This window comes from Pipistrellus kuhlii, unplaced genomic scaffold (assembly GCF_014108245.1).
Source record: "Pipistrellus kuhlii isolate mPipKuh1 unplaced genomic scaffold, mPipKuh1.p scaffold_m20_p_2, whole genome shotgun sequence".
Classification (NCBI taxonomy): domain Eukaryota; kingdom Metazoa; phylum Chordata; class Mammalia; order Chiroptera; family Vespertilionidae; genus Pipistrellus; species Pipistrellus kuhlii.
In genome coordinates, this window is record NW_023425515.1 from 33291448 (window position 1) to 33301064 (window position 9617).

General features: G+C 37.3%; 1 protein-coding gene across 1 annotated transcript; it reads right to left on the reverse strand.

The window, feature by feature from the left end:
• Positions 1 to 292: 292 nt before the first annotated feature.
• On the reverse strand, positions 293 to 9552 carry MRPL47 (mitochondrial ribosomal protein L47). Its single transcript, XM_036445069.2, has 7 exons — positions 9406 to 9552; positions 6036 to 6181; positions 5203 to 5263; positions 4270 to 4366; positions 3734 to 3864; positions 2538 to 2633; positions 293 to 525 (listed from the first exon to the last, which is right to left on the reverse strand). Exons 1-7 carry the CDS (start codon positions 9501 to 9503, stop codon positions 402 to 404), a joined length of 753 nt encoding a protein of 250 aa, XP_036300962.1. The 5' UTR covers positions 9504 to 9552; the 3' UTR covers positions 293 to 401.
• Between the last annotated feature and the right edge of the window lie 65 nt (positions 9553 to 9617).

A 9617-nucleotide genomic window follows, 5' to 3' on the forward strand; every position in this document is an offset into this window, starting at 1 on the left:
GTCGTCCAGATGGTCGCTCTGCTGTTCAGTCTAATTAGCATATTAGTTCTTTATTATGTAGGATATTATATATACTATTTTGAAATGCAAACTTTTTAGTAATGTAATTACTGCACAAATTTTCTTCTAATTAATTTCCTTTCAATGCGCACAATTCCGTGCACCAGGCCACTAGAAATTTATAAAATGGGAAATGTAACCTGAACCTGATACCTGATTTTTTAAAAATCTGATACAAGCATGACCACTTCCAAAATTAGCAGGACATATTAACACTTAAAACAGTTGGTAGTCATTTCACTAAAAACGGTTTCTTTATAAACCACCTGACATACAGTTCCTTTTCTATTAGACTTTTTATGTAAGAAAAACAGAATGGTAAAATTATGAGTTCAGACATCTTAGGCAAGACTTGACTTCTGGGCTTCAGAAAGATGTGGAAACTTTTCCTGAAGAAGTTTTGCTTTCTTTTTCTCTAAATTTCTCTTCCTTATTTGGATCCGGGCGTGCTTCTCCAGTCTCAGTCTAGAATAAAAGTAACAGCAAATTATTCAGAAATCTTTCTCTGTTAGTCAATACTATCAAACTATGTTCAAATCAATTACTTAAAGCCTGCATCATGACAGTCTTGATATTAGGTGTGGCATGTATATTATAAAACTGGAACAATCACTATAAACCTACAGGTCAAAGATAAATGTGAAATCAAAGCATCTGTAACCCTGCAGCAATTCTCCTTATTTCCTGTCTAGAATGAATGAACAGATCTTCTGACAACTGTAAAGAATGATCTATCTTTCTACCTTATTTAAAACCACTACAATTTTAATGACTACATCAGATTTTTTACATCCTGAGATATATCCTGAGACTTTAGGGAATTCCCTAATTTTGAATAGCATTCAGTCTAGCATATCCTTTCCCCTATAACAGGGAGAATAAAGCCAAGCCTAGAGATGATGTTTAGATTCACCACTCTAAGTGAGATTGCTTGTACCTATCAGCATTCCAGGGCATGAGGCATTTTGTACCTCAGTGAAATTATGTTGATCTATATGGTCACGTAGGAATTGTCAAAACTGTAAATGGCAAATTTATGGATGCCAAGCCTTTACAGCACTGAAGCTAATATAAAATTTAATACAGAAACAAGTACTGAATAACTAATATGCCAGTTCTATGGTGGAGGTCACAAAAAATGAAGATGAAGGTTACATTTGGGAAAAGACAACAGGTATAAAAAAAACAAAAACCCAAACACACACAAGATACTTTGTAAATTAAATACAATGTAAATGTAAGATTAAACAAAGTTGAAACTGGATTACCCTCTATTCATTAATCTTTGCTCCAACTAAATTTTGGTCATTTGTAAGAAATAACCATATCTGAAAAAATAAAGGTTGGTTATTCTTGACTATTCAAGAGATTACAGTACATGCTTTGAAGGCTAAAAAAGGTAGTTTCTAAAAGAGAATAATTAGAATGAGTATAAAGCCTGTAAGTATAACTTCATAATTTATCATACATTGTTTTAACCCTCTGTACGCCAAAAGCGTCTACAGATGCAAGCAGCGGACCTTTCCCACACACCACGCGCATGGAAGAACTGCAACCTCGCATCTTTTTCTCTCTTTCTGGCATTAAGAAATGGTTTTAGGAGCTCTGGGACAGAAACAGGGACAAAGTAAACATATTTCTTACTATAAGTCACACCACCACCACAACAGATAAAACTAGAAATAAGGAAAGAGAGCTGGTTTTGTGGGGTAGATAAAATTTAAACTGACTCTAAAGCATGCTAAAATACCTTTAAGATCAGTTTAAATATGCATTTCATTCCTGTTTATTTTTTATAGTTTTTTATTTTGGGGTATGGAAACAAGCTTTGAGGGAGAAAGTATTTGAAGAAATCTTGCTGAAGTTGGACATGCTATCTAAGGCAGTTCTTAAAAGCTGTGGTCCTTGTGCTGCTGGGATTTCCCCTTACGTTTCCAGCTGCTTTCCTGCCTTGAATTCTGATCTCTCGCATCTTTAGCTGGTAACCCTGTGGTTTCCACACTCTTGTGCTTTTTTGGTAGCCACAGTTAAGGAGCGGAGTGGCACCCTTTCCCTGGAAACCACAAACTTGCATTTCTTCTCCCAACGGAAGTTCTGGGGATTTCATCAACCTTGCAATAACAATAGCTCACATTTTATGCAACTAAAGTATCTGGACCTTCCTTTTAACATTATGGAAAGATTTAACCATTTGCTTACATATAGACTGAAGAATCAAAAGGCAATAAAACTTTTAAAAGGATGCATACTAGAACAGCGGACACCAACCTTGCAGACCTCACGGACCACCGGTTGGCGACCGCTGCACTAGAAAGTTAATAGAAGAACATTTCTGGATGGCGAGATTATACAAAACTTTAATTTCTTTTTTACCTGGTTTTTCTATTTTTCCACAATGAACATATTTATTTGTGTAAAAGCTGAAGGCATGTCATTTGATGCAAGGATGTTTCATTAGTAAGGGTGCTTGTGCTCACCTGTCAAACTGATCCACATAGGGCATTGCAAAGAACCGTTTCCTGTTGTACCTTTTATTTAGGTGCCAAGGTATAGCCCACTGCTTGAACTTGTGCCTGCAAAGAAAGCAAGAAGGTATCGCCTTACAGAAAACATTTAATACATTTGCAAACAGACACAGGGTTTTAGCTTTCTTTGGATTAAATATGTTGTCAATAAATCGAAAGCAAAATAAAAACCCTAGAAGAGAATACACTCCTAAAAGATTCTAAAATTAACACAGATTCTCTCCCCATTCCCACCCTTTCCAAATTGACAGCAACTGAATTAATCCAAATAAGAATTAGTAGAAAATAAAACAGTTCAGAGTTTTTGGTTAGATGTTCTAGCAGTTTTCCTCTTTTCTGCATTGGATTACATGGTTAAAGATTGCACAGCTACTCTCCTAAATGTGGCCCAAGGAGCTGTTTCCCCAACCTCTACTAAAGAACTCATCAAACGAGTAAGCACTATTATGTAATGTAGGTTCAACCACCCAAAATGCCTTCTCCATTTTGCTGGCCAATTTTTAAAATTCTATTAACAATGTTTCCTTTTGGCAACTCACCCTAAAAGTAAATAAACCCCAGGCAGAGAGAGAACTCACTGGGTCTTTTTCATTATTTCTACCTCAGTATAAATGTTTATTATCTATCTTTTCCCAAGGTCTGGTAGGACTTTGGGAACTGGACTTAGGAGACAAGATTAAACTGTTTCATAACTTGTTCTAGGGCTTATCCTGGCTCATGTGGCCTTGTTCCTCAAAAACTTCTTTTCAATAGTTCCAGGTTCTCAATGAGTAGAGGACAGGCATGTGTCCTAAAATTAGCTTTATGGCATTCATCACCCTCTGAATTACATATACACTATACATTTTTCTGGAGAAAGGATCTAGAACAGTCATCAAATCCTCTAATGATCATATGATCCACATAAGATTAAGAACCACTGTGATAAAGCACCTTTAGATAAGTGAATTATGAGAGTGGGATGCCTGGATTACGAGATAAAGCTACCCTCGTTCATATTCTGGAGCTCCAAAGGGGTTCTGGGACCTGTTTATATTAGATATATCTCTGCTATAGCTAATACACCTTATACAGTGAGATACTGGACAGGGGAAGCAGCAAGGGACTTGCACTCTCATCTTAGAAAAGCCACAATGTCAACCATGTACCAGATGATTCTTCCAAAGATGTCTTTTCTCCAGGCACCAGGTCTAGGTTTTTCTTGACCAGTCTGAAGGAGCCTTAGGGCATCTTCTCGTTCCTGGACAACTTTATCTAGTGCATCCATGGATTCTATTACCTGAGAAGAGAATATAAAGATATAATTTCAATCTCCTACAATAGAATTCCAAAGAAAGAGAACATATAAAGATTATGCCACAGAAAACCTATGACTATTTTTGTCCAAGAGCAATTCCATCAAATATCTCCTGCAATTTCACCGCTAGGTATCTACCCAAGAGAAAGAGAAACACATGTCCTCCCCTATGTTGGGAGTTGCAGGGAGGAATGGGAAATAACTGCAGAGGGGCATGCGATGCCGTTTGAGGTGATGGAAATTAGGCAGTAGTGACGGTTACACAACTCTGATATTTACTAAACATCAAACAGAAATAAAAAACATCTATTTGACAGGAAATACAGGAGCCATTCAGTCACTCCTGTTAATTTTATCCCACATACAGCCAGCCTCCCACAGCCTTACCTTTTCTAGCCGCTCCGGGCTTGGCATTGGTAGTATCTGCCGCTTGGCCTCCTGCTCCAGAGTGAGGAGCATGTTCCTCTCTTTCAGTAGGACATACCTATATCAAAACCCAGAGCTTGTAATGCTATTCTGTGACAATATTAATAAAGTTGCAATTAAAATTTATTTTATTGTATTGTATTGATCGTAGAGAGATGGAGGGAGGGAGAGGGGGAGATAGAAACATTGATGTGAGAAAGAAACATTCATCAGTTGCCTCACACACACACACCAACCAGGGATCAAACCTTGTTATACTGAACTGCTTCAAACACCTAGAGCAAGCATGTCAAACTCAGGGCCTGCATGCGGCCCAGCCAATGTAACAGTATGTAAGAAATGTTTTAATAAAAATGTTGTAACTTAATTTTTACAATATCCTTATACATAATTATTAATAATAAACTACAATGTTCGATAATGACTGATTACTATAATCGTGTTGCATTCATTTCTTTTATGCGCCTTTGACGCCTTCCGTGCAGGCGCACCAACTCTCTCCACTAATACTAGCAACTAAGATTTTAGCAGCCGACTGCCACCTAACTAGTCCTGGACTGACTTGTTTGTTGTGTACAACAGGAAATATTTCGCTTTTGGAGAACAAGAAAAATAGGTTTATTTGATTACATTTAGTAATTTGTGCAGTTATTCAGTGACTGGTAAGTTAATGTTAAAGATAAAATATTAATTTTTATTAATATATTTTATTATTTTATGTTAATGACTCATTTATTTCAGCCCTTTATATTCAGCATGTCTCTATCGAAATTTCTATGAAAATTGGAGCTTTTGTTTTTTTGCAGCCCACATAAACTTAAACCTTATTTGTTCCATGTTAGTCTTTTAGTTTGACATGCTTGATCTAGATGTTCATGGACTCTGTATACTTACCAAAGTTTATGTAAATCTTCATTACTTTTGTTCCTTAACTGCTGACAGGTCCATGCAGCTCCTATTAAAATAATAAATTCCTAACATGAAATAATTTTCTAGCTATATGTCCTTTGGCAAATTACTTAATCTTTCAAACCAGTTTCCTTATCTGTAAAATATATTATAGCTTTATTATATTATAGTATAAAATGCAATTAGAATTAAATTGGGGTTAAATTAGCGAACACGTGAAAATATGAGTAATGAGACTGGCAACAGCATTAAAAAATGTTAGTATGACTATAGAATGTTTTCATAGTTTAAGGTAAAAATACATCATTATAAATTAATTTTCAATCATCTCTAAAAATTAAAATTTAAGCCGTGATCAGGTAGCTCACTTGGTTAAAGTGTTATACCAATACACCACAGTGGCAGGTTCAATCTTTGGTCAGTGCACCTATAAGAATTAACCACTGAATGCATAAGCAAGAGGAGCAACAAATCTATTATATGTCTGTCTATCTGTCTGTATCTCTTTCCTTCCTTCTCTTCTCTCTAGAAATTAAGAAAGTAAAAAAATATATATATTTTTTAAAATAAAATCTAAAACAAATCCAAACATCAATTTAGTGAAAAAATTTAAGCCTCCTCCTCTTCTAAACCTTTTGCCAAGCTGCCAAGAAACAATTAACTCTATTATATTGTCCTTTTAATTTTCACTAATAGATATTCCTAAAGGAAATTAAAAAAAAGAAACACCCAAGTCATTCCTAAACTGGATAAATAATCCCAATATGATGGATGGTTCAAAAAAATATATTTAACACCAATCAACCCAAATACCTCACCAGATTTCACTTTTTCTTCTCCCCAATTCTTTGGGTCATCAAAAAATTCTTCCAGTCCTTTCCTTGATAACGTGGTATGAATTATTCTACACTGGTGTAAAGATGTGACACTTGGTATATTCTTAGGCAACAGAATAAGGGAAAACCTGCAATTGAACACATAAACAATTGCTACCCTATATATTTTAAGGTAACATATGTAGATCCTTCATAAACTGCTAATGGACATATGAGTAGATTAAAATTATTCTGAAAGTTAACTTTGCAACATGTATTAGAGGCCCCAATGTTTCTTCCCAAACTCATTTAGTCCATATCTAGAAATATTAACTAAAGAAATATCATAGATGGAAACTGATAAATTTTAATATCTATTAAAACATTATATATAATATTAAAAAGATGATATTGTAAATGTGCAACCATGAGTGGTTTAAAAAATTATGTGTTCATATGATAATCTATTATGCAGTAATGACCTGGTAAATAATTTAAAATACAATAATGAAGCATGTCACAAGTGTTACATTTTTACAAAAAAAAATAAAATAAAATAAATTAACCTGAATTTAATCATGAGGAAACAATCAGACAAACCCAAATAGAGAGATATTCTATCAATAAAAAGATTGATCTGCCGAAACCGGTTTGGCTCAGTGGATAGAGCGTCGGACTCAAGGGTCCTGGGTTCGATTCCGGTCAAGGGCATGGACCTTGGTGGCGGGCACATCCCCAGTCGGGTGCATGCAGGAGGCGGCTGATGGATGTTTCTCTCTCATCCATGTTTCTAATTCTCTCTCCCTCTCTGTAAAAAAATAAATAAAAAATAAATAAATTTTAAAAATCAATAAAATATATTTAAAAATAAAAAAAATAAAAGATTGATCTTATAAAAAAGATGTCAATGTCATAAAAGAAAAAAGAAACCATTCTGGATTTTAAAATATTAAAGACACATGACAACTAATGCAAAAAAATGAATGTTTGGACCCTGAATAAAAAAATAAAAAAACTATCAGGACAATTGAGGACATTTGAATTTGGCCTATAATAGTAGTGGAATAATAGAAGGTATCCGTATTCTTCAGTGTGTGGATTATCGGCTCAGTTGATAAGAGTGTTGGTCAGGGTTTGATTTTGGTCAAGGGCACGTACCTGGTTGCAGGTTCCTCCCCAGCGTGGGCCCTGGTGAGGGCCGTGCAGGAGGTAATCAATTGATGTGTTTCTCTCATATCAGTATTTCTCTTTGTCTTTCCCTCTCTCTTCCACTCTCTCTGCAAATCAATGGAAAAATATCCTCGAGTGAGGATTAAAAACAACAAAAACATTGCTCTTGTTCTTATGAGATATATGCTGAAGTGTCATGATGCTTGCAATTCGACGTGCTTCAAATAGTTTTGGGGGGAAAAGGTCTGGATATAAAGCGATAAAAAATGTAACAAAATGCTAAGGGTTGATTAATATAGATAAAGAGTATATGGTTATTCTTGGTACAACTTTTCTGTTCTGAAATTCTTAAAATGTTGGGGAGACAAGGGTAGAGCACAAGAATGATATAGGTAAATATAGTCATTATTTTATTTTAAAACTAGAGGCCAGTGCACAAAATTCGTGAATGGGTAGAGTTCCTAGTGGCTGCTGGCTGGGGCCTTCCTTCATTCAGCGCTGCCCCCTGGTGGTCAGCACACATAATAGCGCATGATTTACCTCCCAGTCAGTGGAACTCCCCAGGGGACACTTTGCATATTGGTTTTTATATACGCAAAGTTAAAAAGGGCAGGAAATCTGTTTATCTCTGAGTGCTAGAATTAGAGTTTAGTTTTCTTCTCCAAAATACTTGACCCTATTTCCAAAGTGTCTGCAAATGAGCATAATTTATTCTAATAAAGAAATCTAACATTAATTTTTAAGGAAAAAGGAAAACCAGATGGGAGAGACAATGGATTCAAGTTTGCCACCTTGATCAAGTTACCAACTCTGAGCCTCTGCAAAATGAAAACAATATTGCTTATCTCCAAAGTTATGTGTCATATGAAGGAACACTGTAATATAACAGATGCTCAATAATTGTGCTGGACTCAAGAACATATACATTATTTCCTTTTAGGAAAAAAAAATCGAACATTACTTCCTTTTAGGGAAAAAAAAAATCGGACATACCCAACTATTTATAAAACTCAAACCATTACAGACAAAAGCAAATAAGAGGGAGGAAACATACACCCTCCTAAAGTAAAAAATGATCAGTCTGACTTTTATTGACTTCCCAGAAATAATAAACACCATGTGTAGGATTTTCCTTTCTCCCACCTGCAAGGGCAACTTTCCATTTACTTGGCTACTTTCATTTATTCACTCAGCATCACTGAACAACCGCTTTGTGACACATCCCAGAAATAATAAGGCCCCTTCTTTATCCATCCATCCAAGCTTGACCCTTCCAAAGCCAACAGCTCTTCAGTGAGATTTCCCCCAACTCCCACAGCCAAATGGCTCCTTCTACACCTCTCCCTTTAATCCAACCAGCACTGGGCATCCGCAGACCCCATGTACAGCCTAGCTCACAGGAGGTGACAGCAACATGAGACAGAAAGGGAAACGTCCTCAGTTGGGCGCAAGCGTCATGACACTTCAGCATATATCTCATAAGAACAAGAACAATGTTTTTTGTTGTTTTTAATCCTCACTCGAGGATATTTTTTTTTCTTTTTTTAAAAATATATTTTATTGCTTTTTCACAGAGAGGAAGAGAAAGGGATAGAGAGAAACATCGATGAGAGAGAATCATCGATCAGCTGCCTCTTGCACACCCCCTACTGGGGATGTGCCCGCAACCAAGGTACATGCCCTTGCCCGGAATCGAACCCGGGACCTTTCAGTCCGCAGGCCGACGCTCTATCCACTGAGCCAAACCGGTCCCGGCTCGAGGATATTTTTCCATTGATTTGCAGAGAGAGTGGAAGAGAGAGGGAAAGACAAAGAGAAATACTGATATGAGAGAAACACATCAATTGGTTGCCTCCTGCACGCGCCCTCACCAGGGCCCAAGCTGGGGAGGAACCTGCAACCCAGGTCCATGCCCTTGACCAAAATCAAACCCTGACCAACACTCAATTGAGGACATCTGAATTTGGGCTATAATAGTAGTGGAATAATGGTAGGTATCCGTATTAAACTCCTCAGTGTGTGGATTATTGGCTCAGTTGATAGAGTGCTGATACGAAGTCACTCCTTCCTCCCAGAGTTGGCTTCGGGCTCCAGCCAATCCGGCGACCTTTCCATCCATCCCTGAGCTGTTGTCAGCATCTCTGCAACCAGACACGATCCCAGGCTGTTCGATATGGACAAACCTCCTCCTCCCATCACTTACCCGGTGCCAGCAGGGCCCTGGGGGCTTAGGAACGACCTGGCAGTCTTCACGGCGGCGGACACACTCCTGCAAAACACGCCGAACCTGGCAGCAGCCATTTTCCTCGCGTCAGCAAACCGCGTCTCGTCAACGGTGCGTCACTTCCGGTGCGTCCCTCCGACCGGAAGCAGAGCACAGGAAGAACTTTTGCCCTCACTCAACATGGCTGCCTC

Bases quoted from the DNA above. Each gene is read 5' to 3' on its own strand.
- MRPL47 (XM_036445069.2), bottom strand. From the start codon at position 9,503: ATGGCTGCTGCCAGGTTCGGCGTGTTTTGCAGGAGTGTGTCCGCCGCC. The intron at 5,264-6,035 runs GTGAGGTATTTG...TTATTTTAATAG, and splicing joins AGAAGAAAAAGTGAAATCTG to GAGCTGCATGGACCTGTCAG. The intron at 2,634-3,733 runs GTACATGGTTGA...CTTTCTTTGCAG, and splicing joins ATCTTTGGAAGAATCATCTG to GCACAAGTTCAAGCAGTGGG.